This window comes from Neodiprion fabricii, chromosome 4 (assembly GCF_021155785.1).
Source record: "Neodiprion fabricii isolate iyNeoFabr1 chromosome 4, iyNeoFabr1.1, whole genome shotgun sequence".
NCBI classification, from domain to species: domain Eukaryota; kingdom Metazoa; phylum Arthropoda; class Insecta; order Hymenoptera; family Diprionidae; genus Neodiprion; species Neodiprion fabricii.
The window spans coordinates 4,099,601-4,122,637 of record NC_060242.1 but is presented as its reverse complement, the minus strand read 5'-3'; the positions used below and the strand labels follow the sequence as shown (position 1 = coordinate 4,122,637).

Below are 23,037 nucleotides of genomic sequence, written 5' to 3'. Positions count from 1 at the left end.
GTAGAGGATCCGGTGGCTGAAAATTGAGCTTCCGTTTATCGGTCAAAACCGGATTCAAAGCCAGTTGCAACTCTGCCCAACGGATATTCATCGAAAAATAATAACGATGATAATATAATAATAAGAAAAAAAAAAAAAAACACTAAACGCGGCCATAGTTTGAAAATTGAATAAAAATGAAAGTTTGCAAAGCTCGCCGTCGGTTTATCCATTCACACGATGCCATGGGTGAAAAGATCTCCTAACAACTGAAACGTGGTATCCAAAATTATTCGAATTATACCGAAGCTGAGAAATGTAATTTTCAATTTTCACTTAAACTTACTTGACTGAGTTTAAACATTGAATTTCGAGTCTTACGTCGGTTTTACGTATCGTTATACCGCGGCTGGGAAAAGAGAAAAGAGAAGAGGAATGAAAAATGAGGGATCGGATGTTTTACCCATGCACTACACCCTCTGATCCTCACTTATCGCTAGCGTAAACCCAGTTTAATTTCCGTCTCTCGAAAGTCCTTCCTCAACCGTTCTTAGCTGTGTTGCACGGATCGTATCGCCGCTGCAAAACCGCAAAAGCTAACCGCGTTTCAACCCCGCGGCTTTGTTCCGATGGTTTATCTCCTGGATATCAGTAAATAGCAGCCATTGCTTACAGAACTGTGTCTAATTTCAGACGAACGAAACGCGGAATCAAAAATTCATGTAACGAGCTGCAGGAGACGTCCCTTTTTTTTTTTTTTTTTTTTTTTTTTAATTTTGATAACGCGAATCGACCATATTTTTCAAACTTGAAGTAAATTCGAATCGTCGTTTTATTCGTATGTGGTTTTTCGGACATCAGGATCCTTCAGGATTTAACCATTCAACGCTAGGAAATATATGAATAATACGTTAAAATTTAAACTTTGCACTTGGGAATAAAATGTACGATAATTGAGCGCCGGATCTTTCATAGAGAAGGCAAATCGAACGGATGAAAAAGAAAAAGTCGCGTCGTACGAATTAAATCGAGAACGAATAGAATATGAAATGATTAAAGTATGTAAAGAAACTTGTGTACAGAAATTTCGCGACTCGTTTGAAACGGCGAGTTTTCTAATTTAATACCGATCGCAAAACGACAAGGTCGTCATTTTCTTTTCGATTCAATTACTCCGCTCAATTTCATTTCAATTGCGTCGTCATTTTTCGCTTGCAAAAAGCTCTACATACATATATATATGTATAACTAAAAATCGAAACAAAAGTAAAAAAAAAAAAAAAAAACAATAATCGACGTATAATATCATAAAGCTGAGAATTAAAAGAACTTTACTGACTTTCTATGTACAAAAAAAAAACAACAAAATAATGAGGAAAAAAGTAAATAAATAAATGATACCAATCAACGTAAGTATTACGTATATAATTATGTAAATGAATTTTTGTTAACTAAATAGATCACGCGCTCTACACCGTGTTTCGTACCTTGTATACCCTTTTTGGGTGCCAACACAACGAAACACGGGTTGCGTGGCTCGTTTATTTGGGTAAAAGTGGGATGCGCAAGGTTCAAAGGAAAGTGATGGCACGCCTCTCCAGTTTTCAAACAAATACACGAGCCTGCCGTTACGGCATCAAGCTGACTAGCTACCGTCCATTAAACCATACCGTAAACCCTTTTCCCTCGAAACGTAGAAGTCGGAATAAATTTGAGGCAGCCAAAACTAACGCCAGAATGCAGCGGGAACATCCCTCGACGATAATGGCACAACGGAACGTTGTACGATGCGAGGGATGATTAATTTTCAACAAAATTAATAACCCCGTACCAGAATTACGAGGGATGTACGCATATATACGTATATGTAGCGCATTATTTATCTGTATTTCAAAGACTCGGTAATAACCGTCTAGTCACTGCTCAGGTTGTTGCGTTAAGAATCAGAGAATAATATTTGCTACCCCAGGCACAATTCTTTGTTTTATATGTGTGTGTATATATACATATATACACTTTTCATTCATTCCCTGCTTCAGAGAATTCAAATTAACAAGATTCTACGAATATTTCAAGGTACTTTCGGCTAGACGCCGATCTCTTTATAAAACGATATTGTTATCAGCCTCGTGAGCTTTTACCCATCTGGATGACAGAGAAAAACGAGACGACGTTAAAGTTAAAAACGAACTGTGACAAGGATAATTCGTATTTTCAATTTTATGTCTTAACGATTGTTTCGGCTCGTTAATTTTTGTACAATGAAATAATCGAAATAAAAAAAGCTCCGTCCAAGTATTCAAGTAATTCATTTTTACTTTTAAACTGATATATATATATATATCAGCATGCAGCAATAATTTATAATTGAAAATTGAAAACCTGAGCACAGGTTTTCCTTCTTTATTTCGCACGCTCTCTCCCTCTCTCTTTTTCTCTCCCTCTTTCCTTACATGTTTCTAACAAATACGAAGGGTGAGATTTTTGCCGTTATATTTCGACAGGAGAAGCTGAGAGCCACGTGTTCGGGAGCATCAGCAACGGAGTCTTCCACGGTAAAATCGTTTCGCCTCGAGGTGGTGCGTGGTACGTTGAAAAGGCGCATCACTACTTCCCGCCACACGAAGTAAACGAGACACATCACTCGGTCATTTATCACGAGGACGACGTGATCGATCCATTCGCTGATATACGCGAAGGTAAGAAATCACCTAGTTTCTGTTACCCGTTTCCCGTCAATTCCGCATGCAGTTGCACGCACTGAGAAAAAGTTCATTCGTCAGAGTAACTAGAAAATTTGAGTGAAACAGGTATCGTTAACAAAAACTGTTCGAATATTGTTGACGATAGACTTTCCGGTAACAGCTAAAAAACTAATTTCCATTTTCTATTGCGGTGAAAAATGAAAACAGTTACGGACTGAGCGGTAAACGGAAATAAATATTTCTCTCGATGTATTAGTCGTAAATCAATTAGCTACGATACTTTGAATGTTTAAATATATTTTCTCGTTATTCGGAAAACTTTTTGTCATACTCATTTACAAAGAGCACACGAATATACAGCTTTTTCATTTCGCATCACGGTTACGTGAAATAGAAAACGATGGTACGATGACGAAATGAATGTGATTATAATGATAGGAACGGTAATTGTCTGCATGAAAATGACCCTCTATAACCGGCTGCAAGCTCCCTGCTTTTAGTAATAATGTGAAATAACACATACATGTTGTGTGTGTGTGTGTGTGTGTGTTGTACATACTTTGCGTGCGCGTAAAATACAGAGAGTGTGCACTTCGTGGCGGGGCGAGAAACTCCATTTGCGTGAAAGCATGTGTGTTGTGCTTTATATCTTATTATTCGTGTTTAAGGGCTGTTTCGCCTTTCAGTAGTTGAGTATAAGGGAAAAAAATGTTCTCCGGGTTAGGTGTGTGAAATAATTTTTGACTTACTCGTCAGTGGCCGGAAAAGTCGATTACCAAAAGTTTCCGTACACCTACGATATTTCAAACTGTAATTACGTAACGTAAGCAAATTTTTCTTTCTTCATCTTTTATTTTCATTTTTAACGTTATTGTAGACTCGGGTGAAATTGTTGTACTAAAATTTCGTCAAACTTATCGTGCTCGACATATCGTTGCTCTTTATTTAACAACGTCGATTTTGCAAAGTAACGAGTGGCTTATATAATATTGCAAGTCGTACGCAGTTACACGCATACTGTGCGACATTACGCGTACGCGAAGCTTTTCCACCTCTTTCTCTCATTCTTCTCCCAGCCTCCGTTCATTTATATACGCCATTTTGCAACGCGCGTATATAAAGTGCCGCATACCACGGGTGGTGTGCTTACATATGCATACAAGTATACCAACTATTCTCTATTTATCACGCTGTCCTCTCGTATATCTAACCGCGAAGCTTTTGTTTGCCGACCGAATACCTTCACGCTAGATTATAATGCATTTATACCTGCATGAATCTGAAGAACGGAATTAACCAGGAATTTCATCCCGTTATCGCGGTACCAGGATTTGGGGTTGTTTTTTGTTTTCATTCTTCTTTCTTTTTTGTGATTCTTCCATTCGCGCATAGTTTCAGTCTTTTACTAATGTCTATCCGAATAGTATTCAAAACCAGGTCAAGTCACCAAAGAAACGAAATATGGACGTTTTCCATTTTCCGCGGGATAAAGACACGGGACTTGTTAACGAGGTTTAAGTTAGTAACGATTTAGGAAAAATCGTTAATTCCATCTTTAGGATTGTTTGAAATTCAGCATAGTAAATCCAAATCCGAAATGTCCGCTCAATCCGATTACCCGGAGCTTCGTCTCACCCTAAGCTCGCTTCTTCGTGCCAATTAATAGCGCAGATATCTTCAGGTCGCAAACCGTACAATGACTCAGACATTTGTTCGCGTCCTTGTCCTCTATACAATTTTTGTTATTTTTTTTATTTCTTCATTCTTTTCGTCACTCCCTGTCACACGAGGGTATGAATTTAGGTTTCGTCGTTGCTTTTGTCGACCAAAGTGCGAAACTTTGAAGCCTGTTACGTATCGATCTACCCTGCATACCGTAAGCGAGTCTGTCGTCCTGTGTACCAACCTACCAATGAAGCAACCGTAAAACAACGGACCCAAACCATCAACCAACTAACCGGCGAACCAAACCGACCACCACGCCTCTTCTGCGTATGTACTTCTGCCCCTGCGGTTTCTGCGAAGTCCCAGATTCCCATTCTCTCTCTCTCCCTCACACACTTTTTCTCTCACTTTCTCATTCTCTCCTTTTGTACACCGCTGGGATTCATCTCGGCAAATAGACTGCTGCTGCTGCTGCTGCTGAACTGTCCGTCTTACAATTAACTTGAGTTTATAGCTGGTGCAAATGGACTGACGGACTGGCCTTAGACGGTGTCCCAACTTTCTCGTCTGTCATTTAATACTCGACAGTTGAATTCTGCTTTGTTCGAATATTAACGCAATTTCAACTGTATATCAGCGCTGTTTATTTCGCATTTGTACGTCTGTGTGTGTGTGTGTGTGTATGTGTTATTTGAGTATTTTTATCGCAAGAGATGGATTTTTTTTCCGAGTTACTTTTGCGGAGATAGTAACCCTCGATACTGCGTCTTTCGTCCATCGAACGTCTCGACGGAGTCTTTTCGCGTTCCGCTTTCGAACAATCATTTTTATTATAGCACCGGTGCGGAAACCGAGATAAGCGATGCATTACCACCGCCATAAACGGAAAAGGCCCCGTTCAAATCACCGCGCAATCAGTTAACAGTTAATCGGGTGACAAAGTTTCTGTTTCATTCCCTGAGCAAAAAAAAGACAAAAACGTACGAAACGTACACTACACAGCATTTTGTTAGGACCGTGAAAGAAATCATTTTAGAAATAGATTTCTGTTCGATAATAATTCTTGGCAGGAAAATTGTGATGAAAAACTGTAGAGGATTACAGGGCAAACACTTTTCTATACAGTGGGTGATTTTTATTTGTGGTAAAAGCACGAGAAGAGAACTAGACGCTACGTGACTTGCGAGAAATTTTGGAAAAGACGCAACAAAGACGAAGAAGAAGAAGAAGCTAAGCTAGATTTGTCTCGAGTCTGTTTGCCGACCGCGTTTCTTGGATATTCGAGGATATTTGCCTGCGAACAATATGAGAACCTTTATACTAACCCAAAAACGAAACCGTGAACTCGCTCGGTTTCGAAACAACCCTCCGGCATACCATTGCCGAATTTTTTCCTCCCTGCGGTGGCTTTGACTTTTTCTCTTCTAAGCACGTACTTTTCAAAGGGGTACACAGCGACGGGGCTCGAGTCTTCGGGTATAACACGATAAGTATAAAAATCGCGCTGTTTGTGTTTTGGCGTAGTTTTAGGATTGCAAATTTTAGTCACGAGGTCTTCATATAGCTGACGTGACCTAATTTCCAACAAAATTATATTTCGTTGTATGTATATATATACGTATAGAGGTTTGTACCACCGCCTCGCTTTGAGACGAAGAAACCAATTCTCAAACTCTCGAATAACTTTTCTATACGTACGTACACGTAATATAAGGTGCGTTTTTTATCTCGAATTTCGATCGATCTTTTTCATCTCGTTTTACATTTACCGGAATTTTCTGACGCGGTGCAGGAAACGAAAATCAAATAATAATATTCGTATTAATTATTCTATTATCATTCTAGTAATTTCAATTTGAAATAACTTCACGCAAGAAGTGGATAAATATTGGGAATTTATATATTCACAATAAATTATTCAATTCGATTGAAGTTTTATTTTATACAAAAGTACGTAGATCGAGTTTAGATAGTTTGAATATTTTGTTTCTCATTAGAATAAATTAATATGAAGCCTCGTCATGAACAATAACGTAAAACATTTCTCTCCGTTTGATGTTTTACGGTGCTCACGATTATTCAAATACGGTTCACTCGATTTATTTCAAATTTGAAAACAGCAATCTTATTTTTCAGATGAAAAAAAAAAAACTCCGATATAATTGAATAATTATTTGACGAGGTATAAATTCCCAATATTAGCGCACGTTTTTTTGCATACATACACAAGCTCTTGATATACTCGCACTTCGCTGCCGATATGCGAGGGTGAAAACCATCCTAAAATCCAAATATATATAGAAAGCGTCTCGCATCTGCCCACCTTTCATGGTCGCCTAAAGAATGCAAAGCCGCGTCGAGTGGGAAATCGAATGAAAAGCGATATCTAGGAACGGAGTTGAATTTCCGAAATTCCACCTAATGTCGAATTTATTTTATGGCGAGACTTGAAGTGAAGAAATAAAATTTTGGAGAAACGCCAAGGTTTCGAATGGTCGGAAATTTGACGGGTCAAAGTTCCGAAATGCAAGATTCTGAAAATTCAAGTCACGATTGAGCAATGTTTGCGACAGAGTAAAATTACGAAAATTATAATATACTCGCACAGCGTAGATTTCGCAACCAATGCGTGTGAAAAATCAGAATGACCAGGATTCCAAACGTGAAAATATCGAAAATCCAAAAGAAAGCAAGATCAAAGCGATGCGATTTCATCAAGCCAGAAATTTACCGAACTGAAAATCGTCGATCATTCGGAATTTCGATGTTTCAGATTTTTTTTTCGAACTTTGACTTGTCGGAGTTACCCACTCTCGGTATTTAGTCCTTTCGTAACCCCGAGCGTCGAATTTTGGATCATTCCATACTTTGACGTTTCGTCAAAGTTTCGTTTCTTTATTTTAAATTCCGCGACGAAAAAATTTGGAATTTGACGTTTTAAGAACTTTGCAAATTCGGAATTTCAACCCAGCCCCGATATCTACAATGCATCCCGCCTGAAAATCGCGATTCCAATCGTTGGAACGTAGACAGAATCGTCATTAAAATATAGTGGAACTGTTGTCGGACAATATTTTCTTAAGACAAATTTTATTGTTAGTTAATCGATGCCCTGTATTAATTTTACTTGAGTAAACGATTGATCGATTGATTTCATCGTGTAAACCGGATAAATAAATTTATAATTTACGTTCAAATGCAGAACGGAAGGTTCTTCTTCTTCTCAAGAGATTTTCTAATTCGAATAAATAACTTTTTCACGCCGATCAAAAACGCGTCCTGTATTTCCCCGCGTTTCTACGGTTCAAACGAGCCGCCCCATTCTTATATATGTTCAAATATTTGATACCGATTTTTTACAGGACACTCGTCGGGTTGTGGCGTGACCGAAGAAAGGGTCCAATGGATGGACGCGGTTCAAAATTCTGGTGAACCGGACCCGCCGCTGTCATCCAAGAGCAAACCTGGATCAGGAAATGTTGCGAAGGTCGATTCACCTTGGGTCGACGACAACGAGGATCCCGGGCACAAATACTCGCGACAGGCAAACGTGCTTGAAAGCTCGAGGACGAGGACGAGGCGGGAGACGCGACCCAAGCAGGAGAAGAATAACACGTGTTCTCTCTTCATACAGACCGATCCCCTAATCTGGAGGCACATATCCGAGACGGTGAGCGTGAGAAATCGATCACCTTGGCAAAAATTTATTTATTTCTTTTATTTTTTTTTTTTTTTTATCGATTTTCAATCAACAACCCCGGTTCTTCTTCACCTGTTGTGTATCGTGTAATTTTTATTTTTTTTTCTTCCATCTTCCTTTTTTGTTCACAGTCGAGTGATTTTCAAATTGGAAATTACCTGGAATGATTTTTTTTTTTTTTCTTTTGATTACCCCTACAAATATCGCGTTCCACCCTTGGAGGAATAATCGCAATTTTGCCCAACGTTTCGCAGATTATACATCATGTATATATATATGTATGTACACACAGACGTACGTAACACTTCCACGCGGTGGACTCAGCCATATTTATTGCGAAATGTGAATGCGAAATTTTTCGCAGACTAGACGGCTCGGCTTTTGATCGGTTTGTGTGTGTGTGTGAATTTATTTGTTAGGCGTTTTCGCAACATCGTAGATCTACACGTATGTATATTTAGATATATCGTACGAAACGCGTTGTGCGTTGTACGTGTACGTGTACCTACGTACACCTGTGCGTATATTATACATGTATTATACATATTGTATATAGCATACTTTTTTTTTCTGCCTTTTTTGTTTTTTATTCGTAGTGAGCGAGAGAAAGAGAGAGAGAGAGAAAGAAAGAAAAAAGAAAGCGGAACGGAAGAAGAAATATTCGCAGAGTGAATACTTTCAACCCGCTGGGCGATAAAAAAAAATAAAAAATTCAATCGCAAACGGCGGGAGCTTTTCTCCCCTTTTCTCTCTCTCTCTCTCTCTCTCTTTCTCATTCCCCGCCTACATTATTCACGCCTTTTCCTTCCTTTGTTATTCCCACTATTGTGTCTCGTTTTTCCTTTATCATTTTGCCTCAATTTTCAAGGTTCAGGAATTTAACGGTTTATTTGTTGGATGTGTTAGAAATTATTGAAACTACGTAGATCAAATACATTACGCGATTTTCTCTATTCATTTTTAAGTCAGTACTTTGTACATAAAATTTTTCATTCGCTTCGCAAGGAGAGTTTATCTTTCACGATGCTATCTACGCATCTCGATTTGACATAGGAATTATTGTTGTTATTTTCATTATCATTATTATTGTTTTTTTTCTTTCACAGGTGGGTCATGACGTTGAAAAAACTAAGGAGGAAATTCTTTCGCTGATATCGCAACACGTTATAGCCGTGAACTATATTTACACGGGTACAAGATTCGACGGTAGGAGCGAGCATCGAAATATCAAATTTGAAGTTCAGAGAATAAAGGTACGTTGTGTGTGTGTGTACAGATTTGCAAAGCGATAAATATCCTAGAATCAAAAATATTGCAACAAGAATTTTGGTGGTGTAGCGAAAATCGCACTGGTTTATTATCGTTGATTACACTGGGAGAAATTTTTAGTTCCGGTTACCGCTCAGTCCTTAACTATTTTCATTTTTTACCACAGTCGAAAAATATAGCTCTGGGTACCAAGTGAAAAGTAGTTTTATATCTTTTACCGAAAAGTCTAGTATCCGTTACTATTCTTTCTCATTACGAGCACTGTTGCTAGATTTTCTTGCAACTGTTGCGAAAATTTAATGCTCGTGCAACGATAAATTGACGTTGAAGCTTCAATTAACTAAAAAAATAGAGTAAACCTCACAAACTGATTTTGCGTACCTCGTTTTTCGTAATTCCAACAATATTCAAACAGTTTTTTTTAACGATACTCGGTTTACTGAATTTTCGTAGTTACTGTAAGAAATGAAATTTTTTTTGGTGTAGAAAAATAAAAATAAAAAAATTAATAATCCTTTCAGATCGACGACGACAAGCCTTGTACTCATCCCCCGAATTATGGCGACACGTCGAATCCCTTTTGCATGGAAAACATAGACGTCAGTAATTTTCTCAATCTACACTCGCTTGGCAATCACGAAGCTTTCTGCCTGGCTTACGTTTTCACATACAGGTAAATTCCATAATCTTATATATAGAAATAAGTAAGAAATTACTGCAGATATTAGTCACATTAAATATTGCGCACGTTCATTTTCTTTCAGAGATTTTACCGGGGGTACTCTTGGACTTGCTTGGGTCGCATCTGCGTCCGGTGCTTCGGGCGGTATTTGCGAGAAGTACAAAACTTACACGGAAACCGTCGGCGGAATGTATCAGTCGACGAAGAGATCGTTGAACACCGGTATCATCACATTTGTAAACTATGCGAGCAGAGTACCGCCGAAAGTTTCCCAGCTGACGTTGGCTCACGAAATTGGCCACAACTTTGGATCGCCGGTAATTATAACGATAGATCATATTTTTCGTACGGTAATCATTTTTGAATCTTTAATTATGCAAAAAGATGAATCGACTTATGATCGATAATCCTGTCAAAAAATACAATTTATATACCATCGTGCCATTCTTACCCAATTTCTGTCGAAATTTAATATCTTTGATAATGGTTTGTTTTACTTTATGCAGCACGATTTTCCACCGGAATGCAGACCCGGTGGACTACACGGAAATTTTATTATGTTCGCCTCGGCCACCAGTGGAGACAGACCGAACAACAGTAAATTTTCAAAGTGCAGTATAGGGAACATCAGCAACGTCCTGGACGCGATTGAGGATAAGAAAAAGAGGAACTGCTTCACCGGTGAGACGATTATTGCACCTTACTTATAATGTGAAAGTATTACCTTAGTACAAATAAAGATACGGAGGGATGAAAAATTGAAGACCAATTAAAAGTTCTGTTGTCGTGTGTTTCGAAATAGAATATTTCACAGACTTTTCTAATCTTTTCACAGCACCTGCCGGCGCTTTCTGTGGAAACAAAATCGTCGAGGAAGGGGAAGAATGCGATTGCGGATACGACGAAGAGGAATGCAAAGACAAGTGTTGCTATCCACGCTTACCGATGTCGAAAAACCAGTGTCGTAGGACAAATTCAGCGCAGTGCAGGTACCTTGTATTTATTGCTGTAAATTTTTCAGCCTAGCCTTTTCACGAGTCAGGATATTCCTGATGATATTCAATTAACTTTTTCTCCTTCACAGTCCGAGCCAAGGACCCTGCTGTTCGAGCGAAACGTGCCAATTTATACCGCTCGCAAACAAGTCTGTGTGCAAAATTGAAACGGAATGCAGTCATGACTCGGTTTGCAACGGAACAACATCCGTGTGTCCTCCGCCAGAACCAAAAGCTAACAACACCAAGTGTAACCAGGAAACTCAGGTAACAAAAGAACATGTGATACTTATTCTAGATGTCTCAGTTTATTTTCCGATACACGTATCGATTATAATTTCGAAAAAGTGATTGTCAAGTAAATCTGTAACGTTCCCAACAGCTGTGCATCAAGGGGGAATGTATCGGATCGAGATGCCTGGAATGGAATCTTACGGAATGCTTCTTAACGAGCAACAAACCGAATATTGATAAACGCAAGCTGTGCGAGTTGGCTTGCCAGAATGGTACTGATGTTTCGACGTGTCGTAGTACCAGCGAGCTTCCTCACTTGAAAGCCCAGGGAAAAGGGGCGATCAATCTGAGGCCAGGCTCGCCTTGTGATAACTTCCAGGTAAAGATGAAACTCGTGGATCCTTATTCGTGCAAGATGATTTTTGTCGCTGAAACAAAATTTTTCCAACCCATTTTTCTTCTTCAGGGATACTGCGACGTGTTCCTTAGATGCAGAGCGGTCGACGCCGAAGGGCCGCTTGCAAGATTGAAAAATCTACTGTTCAACAAGGAGACCTTACTCACGCTTTCTCAATGGGTTACGGTATGTTTGAGCAGGGAATATTCCTTGTGTTAAATTGAGATATAATCAATCGAACGACATTTCACGCTTATCGGTGACAATTCCTTTCAGGAGTACTGGTGGGCGGTACTGCTGATGGGGATAGCGTTCATAATTTTTATGGGCCTGTTCATCAAGTGCTGCGCGGTACACACTCCTTCCAGTAATCCTAAGAAACCGCCGGCAAGACGGATTAGTGAAACATTGAGAAGGCCGATGAATACTCTAAGGAGAATGGTGAGTTGAACGAAATATCACAGTATCGATTAGACCACGATGAGCTGTACAGCTGTTGAATAAGGCCTGAATATTCAGTCGTTCCCTTTTGTTTGTTGCCGCGAATCTGATTGTCACTGATTTTTTTCTCCAGCGACATCATCACGGAGGCGGTGCTGGTCCGCGAAGCATTCCTCCGAGGCAAGGACAAGGAGGTCACGGACAGCGCGGTCCTTCGCATGGATACGGAGAAGGTAGAGGAGCTCAGTATTATCCTCCCAAAGGTACGTCCACATACCTCGATCCTTTACTAGAAACTATGCCATCGGTAAAATTTGACTTTCTACCTGTTTCTTGACCGAGCTCGATGCCCTTGCAACTATAAACGTCTTTCTGCCAATGATATTTTAGAGACAGTTATTTTTCACCAAATATCACACTAACGTATCGAAAATCAAATTTCACCAAACAACCTAGCTGAGATATATATATTTATTCGTGTACGACTTATTATCAACCCGCAACTACATCAGTGTTTCTCATGTTTGCATTTCCCTCACATTGATTGCGACGCGCCTCACTACCTGATAATCTTGTTCTCTGAGCTGCAGAGGTGAGCTCGGGCCTACATTATACTTTTGACAGGATTAAATCCTTGGATATCAGTTCGTTATTGTCCGACCAATTCACGTTTAAAGTCTTTGTTAAACGGTTCGTTTCAAAAGACGTGAAACAACGGTTTTTAAATACTCGGGCATTTTGTAGTAACTAGAATTCAACGAATCCTTATTAGCCTGGCTTTAGAATTAAAGTAATGAACAATTCGATTACTTTGAACGAAGATGAAGACAGATTACTTGACTGTTTGGGCGAATGCCAAAAGTCGGTGTTGAAAATTCTTGTGTTTGATCCTGGAAACTTATGTAGTCGCTTTTGCAATCGACGTGTAGCCTATAACTTTCTGTCTGACTGCAAACCTGTGACATATAGTTGCCTGCTTTTATTATTATTGTTATTATACTGTGATGATGCACCGCTCTAATTAATTCCGATTTTTCTTCTCTTTGTAATTTTTGTATCCAATGAACGTCTGAAAGTTATTCTCCATAGCCGCTAATGCTAATGCGAAGGAAATATTTTTGTTGTTGTTTATATTTTTTCTCCTACGGCGAGTAAAAACTGCAACAATTTCCAGTAAAGTATCCCAATCATACCAAAGCCAGCTGCTTTCAAAACTATTCGAAAAGTGTAACGCATATTCTGCATGAGCTAACAAAATCCTAGTCTAGATCCTCGGATGTCTTGTGATTACTCAAATAACGATGAATTCCAAAATGCTACCCTTTACAAAGCTTACTTCCTGTATTTTCTGTCTCAAGTTACGTTCTTCCGCACTCGTGTTCTTTTTCTTTTTGTTTCCTCTTCTCTGGTTGAAACATTGTTTCTAAACTTTAAACAGGCTATCGCTCGGTTCCCACAGCTAGTGCGCCACCAGCAGGTGGTCCAACAGCCAACTTCGGCCGGTCAAATCGTCCCGAACTGTATGCCGGGGCCTATTCGGGTTCCGGAGGAGGTGGTAGGGGCACAGCCTATGAGATGAGGCTTCACAACAAGGTTTGACGACACTAGAGAGTCCCAAACCATATTTGGCGTTACTTTGTGAAAACAGTCTCATCGCAGTCCACCGTAAGAGCATCGTTTGGACTTCTTTATTGCTCGGAAAATGAGCGGCCCAAGAGAGAAAGACAGAGTGTCAAAGAGAGCTGGATACTAATTTGAATTATGTTGTTTATCATTCATAATTACTATTATTACTTATACATAATTATTAGCTCGCGTCATGAAAGTTAGAGAAATGTGAATCATCGTCTGGATGAAATTTCCTCGTCAGGAAAAGACAAACGTTACAATTTTATCAGATATTCATGACGCTTTAGAAAGATTAATCGAACCCCGTATTTGACCTAGCATCCAGTGCTCTTTTTTTATAAATTATATATAAATATACCAGTAGACTTCATCAAGTAAGTAGTAATTATGATAACCATGGTCACACTGCCCTAAGAAGAACAACAGGAACAACAAAAGAAAGAAGGAACAAGAGATAGGAAAGAAAAGTCTAGACTAAAACCAAGGTAGAAATTATCGCGATATAATTTAACTCCTAAAATATCAATTTTAAAACACTTGTTTTTCCTCGATCGTTCCCGTTATTTACAAAAACAATTCATAATCTTCTAACTCGGCAATCTTTGCTTCCAAACAGACCTGTCGTGGATTGGATGGATGCTTTTGATAGGATGTTAAGTATGACAATATTACGAAGTTGTGATTCACGGGGTGGAATTATTGAATCTCTCATTGATTTGAACTTTTCTTATATTTTAAAGTAAATCGTTATTGGTTTCCTCACCATCTATCCACTTATTGACTTATCATATTACATTTTACAAAAAAAAAAAAGAAAAGAAAAGAAAAGAAAAAAGAAAATATATACCATTATCTTCATTTATTTAAATCAAATAGTAACAAGTCTCCTTGAAATTTTGTTACAGACGATTCAGTTGTTTTTTTCATCCAAGTAATTGTGAAAATTTTAGCTGTGATATTTATAGAATAGAAGAAAAAACGAGGAAGAAATGAAAGAAATCGTATAACCACTGCTTTATCTTCTATTGTAACTGTTTTATGACTACAGCCAAGCCATACAACAATGTTAAAAACCCATTACTAGATTCACATTTTATGATTTAGTGCTCCTTCAGACGCATATCCTTCCTATGATACATTTTAGGGTAATGAATCTGTTCGTTAGTATCTAAAACACGATATATGGTATCTTGAATCATCGTGTGCACACCGCAATAAATTGGATATAAAAGTTTAACGTTAGGTCGCGAATACCTTGTGGATTTATTTCTTAAAAAAATCTAATCCGAAATGAAACACTAATTGCTTAGCCGAATTTGAGTGAAACTTTGAATATGGTCTGAAAAGGAAGCAGAACTTATATTTTATTTCATAGATATAACATGTAGAAGAAGAAATTTTTTAACACTTCTTATTTCATTTGCACCAGCTATCGTATAAAGGCAAAAAAACTCTTGAGGCGGAAACTAAAGGGAAATCCAGCATTACCAAACCATTGCAGGTCATTCGTTTGATCTCTGTACCATTGTAATATAATAATATAATTGATATGTATTATTCTTATACTAATTTTTATTAGCCAATTGAAGCGAGTGCAACTATGAATGATGATGGTAAAACAAAAAAAAAAAAAAAAAAAAGAAATTGAAACTGATCATTTTATAGTGATACTCATTTTACAATTATGTATTGATTATTATTAATTAGTTGGATATTACTGATTACATTATAATTTATACACATATATATTTACTATTAATGGATAATTGTAAATGATATTTAAATAGCATTTCAATTTATACATATATATTATATATTACGTTGTTTTAGTCAATCAGCACAATGTTTCCCGAAACAAAAAAAAAAAAAAGCATGAATTCATAAAAAAAGAGAGTGTGATCTCCGTTCCTTTTTTTTCAAATTCAATTTTATTTTCTTCTTCAGATTCAGTACTTCAACATTTTTGTTTATATTCATAATATTACAAGGTCATATTAAATATTATACATAAAAATTTATGTAGTACTAAAACAGGGATATCATTTTTAAGCAAAGGCTGATCATACTATACATACGATATTTTAATTTTAACTGTTAATTCATTGCCACTAGAACAAAAAAAAAATGAAATTTTTTAATATACCTCCGTAGTTACATATATTTTTATTTTTAACAACCACCTACATAAGCCTCCTAATTTCGAAAAATTCCTTCAAACAGATTTAATAATTTGATTGTGGACTTCAGTCCTGCATTATTTTTTCTAACTTAATTCCCTTCTCTCTCTCTCTATCTCTATCTCTATCTATTCCTATAACCAATGGTTACTTTCTCATTAAGGCCTATCTTATCGTTAATGATTATTCATTTATTATCCCTAAATTATAAGAAATATGCCTTCGCCAATTCTGTTGATTCAATTAAATCTATACCTGTTTCGAATATTTTGAACGGGTTTTAATTACGGAGTACAAGAAAAAGGCGGACAGACCAGCTGAAATAGCCGCAAAATACTATTTTTCTATAAATGGGAGTGGAACTATATCTATGGCTGGCAAAATTCTGGTAGAAATAGAACCAAAGATGTATATCGATATGTTTACGCGACCAGGAAAAACAGCTACTCAATGGCTCTTGACCTGTTTTTATCGACCAAAACTGTCAGCGACAACGTTTCACAGTAAACCGTTATCCCTTTATCACTTTTATTTCCTTATACATAGGGTATATGTGGTTTATATTCCGATTGCATGAATATCTCTACGATAATTACTAAATGAATATATTCAATAATTATAGGTACATATGTAGTAAAATTTTAATATCATTAGCAGCGTTTTTCCTGGCAATTTCTATAGGCGTCTGCTCATCAGCGGTTACATATTATACATACATGTATACATATGTGTATCTCATTTGAAATTTTCATTGACTTTTTCTCCACTGTCTATATGGCGAGAGGTATGAAAATAAAGATTGAATTTGATAGTGAAATGTAGGGAAAAATAGCCAGCCAAATTTATGTATTCATTGTAATTCGTACATCGTTCGGTATATGAAAATGTACAATAGGCGCAATGTGATTTATAAACGGATTGTATGTGAAAAACGATAAAGTGACGAGGAAGATGATAATGACAATGGAAAAATATACTTGTGTAAATATACATATTAATATTATAAAGTATGATTATAATTATAATTATAATAATAATATTAACAATAATAATAATAATAATAATATTAGTAATAATGATAATAATAATGATGTAAAAGCAAAACGAGATTTAACGAAGAAAGAAAAAGAGGAAAGGAAGGTAAAAATGGTAAAGTGAATAATAAAATAATTGTTTTTATATAAAATCTGTACTATAGCAAAATATTATTCTGTATTTTGTAATCAAGACAGTATAAACTTAGTACTACGTACCACGAATGTGTGAGAAAACTTTATATCAGGCTCGACTGTAGCTAGGGCATCATAAAATCTTAGAAATTAGCTCTGAAAATTTGCCGTAATGCAAATCTATCAGCTAGCTTCATTCTATAACGCAAATCTTGCCGAATGATGCGATATATTCACATTATACTAAATGCATTTAATACACTAGTTGAGGTCTTCAAGCTTACAATTAACTGTCGAACGTGTCCGAGTCCCACGATGACTATCATACACCCATCTCTTATCGATTGTTGCGTTAATATCTTACGTTGTACATTGTCATAGCAATGAATTTATTTTTTATCCGTAGAGCGAGTTCCTAATTTTCAACACGATCGAAAGGTTATTGCTTGAATAATGTGAATAATTAATAACATTATCTTAGTTTGTAAAGGTAGCTGACGGCCTTGTGATTAGAAGATGTAAATATCTGGTAACCATGGTGCTATTTTAATCCATTCATGACCGAGGACTCAGTTATATGTTTTATAAGTAAGCCTGTAACGAATGTCCCAAGATTTTGTAGGCCGTTTTATAAATAAAAATTGCATTATTTTTTTTTTTTTTTTTTCTATGGCAACAAACTTCTACTGAATTGAGTCATGGTAGATGGTTCTCAAAAAAGGAGATTTCGACTTGTGTTGTAACAAAAATTTGATGGATTATTGGAATGATTATCGTTTTTTTTAAATGACACAAAACATTAGGAATCCTCAATTTCGATACTATAGTAACTCATGTGGTGATCAAGATTTATAGGATGAGGCCTGGCTGTTTTGAAAATATGAAATTGCTTGTGTGCGTGTGAAGTGTAACGGTAATTTGAAGAAAACGTGAAAAAAAAAACAAAAAAAAATTCTTTATCCCAAACATATATATTATCTACGCTTAGGCTACATATATTTATTTCAGTCGTAACGCGATACTCTCTATCACCTGTACATAATATTAGACTCGAGAAAGAAAAGAAGAAAAAAAAAAATTGAAGAATTATATTTTTTCTAACGATCCAAAAAAAATATTGTAATATCTTATCAATATTGTCTGCAACTGGTTTTGTTTCTTTCTCACCTTGATACTCAGGTTCTTTTTTTCTTTTTTATTATGTACGGTTTGACTGATTTTTTGGATATTACGTGAATCATGTTACTTGGATATCAAAAAGCACCAAGTGGCCTTGAATCCTTAGAATGAATTCTTCTTTTTTCTCCATTTTAAATATTATTTCAGACGCTCACGGTATACCTGCGTTCAAATGTGCATGATAACTGACCAATTGCCCGATGGTAGTTTAAAAACTCACTTCTCTTCTCCCAAAAATGTTTAGAACGTGACATGTTTTAAAAGTATGAATAACATATAATTGTGAATATCTCTTGTGTTATGTTAATGTGATTATAGATACATTGTAAAAAAATAATAAAAACGTACATTTTACATTTAACAGTATGAGAATGTGATAAACCAGAGGCATCAAGTCCTGAGAGCCCTTACCCATATATTCTGCAGTAGGAGAAACGATGAAAACATCACTGTAAGATAGTTCTGTGAACAGTTTAAAAATGACAATCGAGTTCGTGTATTCTCCAGTCGAATATTTCAAATACTTCATCAAATATTTGATGTAGAATGACAAAATAATGAAAATGACGGTGACTTTTCCTCTCGAATTGATTCGAAGGTCCCTTATTAGAGCAATTGGTCCCCGAGAAAGCCAAACACGACACTTAGAACACTGTTAAATCAACGGCTGAGGCGATACCAAAAAAAAATCAAAGATATTTTTCTTTCTTCGCATATCACACTTTATCCATTGCTCGCAGCGACTCGGGACTGTGCGCGATAGATTCATGTCGCAAAACTACCGGGACATAATCGTGTACAGTTTATTCAAGAATTAAACCAAGCATTAGCCAATGATCTGCCGAATTTCGATTTAAAAAATCCAGATGGGCAAGGCTTGCTCTTTTGCAATTTTTGAAGCGAAATCCTTTATCTCCTACAATGGATTTGAAGGACCCTTATTAGACTAATTGGACTCTCAGGAACGCGAAAGTCATGCAGGACATCAAATATTCAACACCAGAGGGAATTCGTTTTTCATTCGTATCTCTCGATCCGTGGCTTAAGGCGATGTTGGACTACGCGGAATTGGTTCCCCTTACGAAATTACGTCGATAAGGTACGTCTAACAATCTATTCTAATAATATTTAAAATGAGCTTAATTTTACCGGAAGAAAGCCGGAGCCTCGATTTTTAGCGATTTTGAGAGCTTTAAATGTTGTGTTTCAGAATCGATTCATACGACCCTTTCTGGACGAATTGGACATCGATGATTGGAGTAAAGGCATCTGCAAGACCGTAGAAACAACAGTTGGGGAAATGCTGAAGAAATGCGGTAATATTGATGTGTATGTATATCTATTTCAATCCAGGTTACATGAAATATTAACAACACAATGTGATTCATATAGTATACTGTTATTGCAGCCGTTCGCGGACCGGAACTTTTACAGTAACAACTGCAGTGAATAAAATGTATCGTATTCTGCTTAGTATGATGTATACTGCACTTCATTTTCATCGTGTGATAGTTAGTTTCATATGTGATATTTACACGATATTCTGCGATTGATTTAAAGTGAATGTTGTACACTATCTAAGATTTTTGTAAACTGCGATACACTGATAGCTCCACGCTTGTAATAGAGTTAAGGCATATTGAATAAACTTGAGCTGTAAGTTTGTGACTATGGCTTTCTGATTTCGCTTCCCCACCACTTTCAAAAACTGAAACCGAATGCATGTGTTTAAACGGTGGCTTTTGATCCGCTGCTCGCAATAAGATAGACGAGATGCAATCAATTGGCTTCGCAGTATTCAGACGACATACTGTGGGGTGGGAGTAAGTCCAGCACTTTTCAGAATCGCATACCGATACATACGCATTCAGATTCGATTTCGATGACCCTTTCCTGACCGATTGGACCCCCGGTACTCGAAAAATGCAGCAGAAAGAGCGTGGAATCAACAGAAAATGAGTTACGAAGGAAAAAGGACCTGCTGAAAAATGTCGAAAATACAGGTTCTCGTTTTTTGGCTGTAACTTTTGGGGCGTTGGTCGCAGCGTATCGGGACTGCGCCCAATCGATTTCTCTCGCAAAATTACGTCGGAATAGTGCCACAATTAATTTATTCCAGCACTTTTGGAAATCGCGAAAATTTTCGCAAAAAATACAAAGGGGTTAACCTTCCTTTTTTTTTGACCGAAAAATTTTTCGTCTCAGAATTGATTCGTATGACTCTTTACCGACCAATTGGATCCCAAGGAACTCGGAAAACGCAGCAAAAGGAGCGTGGGATCAACGATAGAAAAGATACGAGGTAAAAAGCACCTGCTGAAAAATGTCGGAAATTAAGGTTTTCGTTTTTTGGCTGTAACTTTCGATGCGTTGATCGCAGCGTATCGGGACTGCGCCCAATCGATTTCTCTCGCAAAATTACGTCGGAATAGTGCCACAATTAATTTATTCCAGCACTTTTGGAAATCGCGAAAATTTTCGCCAAAAATACAAAGGGGTTAACCTTCCTTTTTATTTGACCGAAAAATTTTTCGTCTCAGAATTGATTCGTATGACTCTTTCCCGACCAATTGGACCCCTAGGAACTCGGAAAACGCAGCGAAAGGAGCGTGGGATCAACGGGAGAGAAGATACGAGGAAAAAAGCACCTGCTGAAAAATGTCGAAAATTGAGGTTTTCGTTTTTTGGCTGTAACTTTCGATGCGTTGATCGCAGCGTATCGGGACTGCGCCCAATAGATTTCTCTCGCAAAATTACGTCGGAATAGTGCCACAACTAATTCATTCCAGCACTTTTGAAAATCGCGAAAATTTTCGCCAAAAATACAAAGGGGTTAACCTTCCTTTTTTTTTGACCGAAAAATTTTTCGTCTCAGAATTGATTCGTATGACTCTTTCCCGACCAATTGGACCCCTAGGAACTCGAAAAACGCAGCGAAAGGAGCGTGGGATCAGCGGGAGAGAAGATACGAGGAAAAAAGCACCTGCTGAAAAATGTCGAAAATTGAGGTTTTCGTTTTTTGGCTGTAACTTTCGATGCGTTGATCGCAGCGTATCGGGACTGCGCCCAATAGATTTCTCTCGCAAAATTACGTCGGAATAGTGCCACGACTAATTCATTCCAGCGCTTTTGAAAATCGCGACAAATTTCGCCGAAAATACAAAGGGGTTAACCTTCCTTTTTTTTTGACCAAAAAATTTTTCGTCTCAGAATTGATTCGTATGACTCTTTCCCGACCAATTGGACCCCTAGGAACTCGAAAAACGCAGCGAAAGGAGCGTGGGATCAACGGGAGAGAAGATACGAGGAAAAAAGCACCTGCTGAAAAATGTCGAAAATTGAGGTTTTCGTTTTTTGGCTGTAACTTTCGATGCGTTGATCGCAGCGTATCGGGACTGCGCCCAATAGATTTCTCTCGCAAAATTACGTCGGAATAGTGCCACGACTAATTCATTCCAGCGCTTTTGAAAATCGCGACAAATTTCGCCGAAAATACAAAGGGGTTAACCTTCCTTTTTTTTTGACCAAAAAATTTTTCGTCTCAGAATTGATTCGTATGACTCTTTCCCGACCAATTGGAGCCCAAGGAACTCAGAAAACGCTGCAAAAGGAGCGTGGGATCAACGGGAGAGAAGATACGAGGAAAAAAGCACCTGCTGAAAAATGTCGAAAATTGAGGTTTTCGTTTTTTGGCTGTAACTTTCGATGCGTTGATCGCAGCGTATCGGGACTGCGCCCAATAGATTTCTCTCGCAAAATTACGTCGGAATAGTGCCACAATTAATTTATTCCAGCACTTTTGGAAATCGCGAAAATTTTCGCCAAATATACAAAGGGGTTAACCTTCCTTTTTTTTTGACCAAAAAATTTTTCGTCTCAGAATTAATTCGTATGACTCTTTCCCGACCAACTGGAGCCCAAGGAACTCAGAAAACGCTGCAAAAGGAGCGTGGGATCAACGGGAGAGAAGATACGAGGAAAAAAGCACCTGCTGAAAAATGTCGAAAATTGAGGTTTTCGTTTTTTGGCTGTAACTTTCGATGCGTTGATCGCAGCGTATCGGGACTGCGCCCAATCGATTTCTCTCGCAAAATTACGTCGGAATAGTGCCACAATTAATTTATTCCAGCACTTTTGAAAATCGCGAAAATTTTCGCCAAAAATACAAAGGGGTTAACCTTCCTTTTTTTTTGACCAAAAAATTTTTCGTCTCAGAATTGATTCGTATGACTCTTGCCCGACCAATTGGAGCCCAAGGAACTCAGAAAACGCTGCAAAAGGAGCGTGGGATCAACGGGAGAGAAGATACGAGGAAAAAAGCACCTGCTGAAAAATGTCGAAAATTGAGGTTTTCGTTTTTTGGCTGTAACTTTCGATGCGTTGATCGCAGCGTATCGGGACTGCGCCCAATCGATTTCTCTCGCAAAATTACGTCGAAATAGTGCCACAATTAATTTAATCCAGCACTTTCGGAAATCGCGAAAATTTTCGCCTAAAATACAAAGGGGTTAACCTTCTTTTTTTTTTGACCAAAAAATTTTTCGTCTCAGAATTGATTCGTATGACTCTTTCCAGACCAATTGGAGCCCAAGGAACTCAGAAAACGCTGCAAAAGGAGCGTGGGATCAACGGAAGAGAAGATACGAGGAAAAAAGCACCTGCCGAAAAATGTCGAAAATTGAGGTTTTCGTTTTTTGGCTGTAACTTTCGATGCGTTGATCGCAGCGTGTCGGGACTGCGCCCAATCGATTTCTCTCGCAAAATTACGTCGGAATAGTGCCACAATTAATTTATTCCAGCACTTTTGGAAATCGCG

General features: G+C 37.7%; 1 protein-coding gene across 2 annotated transcripts in view; it reads left to right on the top strand.

Moving 5' to 3' along the window:
• The window catches only part of LOC124179718 (disintegrin and metalloproteinase domain-containing protein 10), a 102,957-nt gene extending 84,375 nt beyond the window's left edge, over positions 1–18,582 (top strand). The window contains exons 3-15 of one of the 2 annotated variants that reach the window (XM_046564404.1): positions 2,484–2,678; positions 7,712–8,019; positions 9,156–9,302; positions 9,840–9,991; positions 10,083–10,317; positions 10,507–10,681; positions 10,836–10,989; positions 11,085–11,262; positions 11,378–11,608; positions 11,696–11,812; positions 11,903–12,067; positions 12,201–12,330; positions 13,506–18,582. In XM_046564404.1, coding sequence (XP_046420360.1) covers positions 2,484–2,678; positions 7,712–8,019; positions 9,156–9,302; positions 9,840–9,991; positions 10,083–10,317; positions 10,507–10,681; positions 10,836–10,989; positions 11,085–11,262; positions 11,378–11,608; positions 11,696–11,812; positions 11,903–12,067; positions 12,201–12,330; positions 13,506–13,666 — 2,348 coding nt within the window. In that variant the 3' untranslated portion in view covers positions 13,667–18,582. The remainder of the gene's footprint in view (positions 1–2,483; positions 2,679–7,711; positions 8,020–9,155; positions 9,303–9,839; positions 9,992–10,082; positions 10,318–10,506; positions 10,682–10,835; positions 10,990–11,084; positions 11,263–11,377; positions 11,609–11,695; positions 11,813–11,902; positions 12,068–12,200; positions 12,331–13,505) is intronic. The other variant, XM_046564405.1, reaches the window with a different exon arrangement.
• Positions 18,583–23,037: the final 4,455 nt, after the last annotated feature.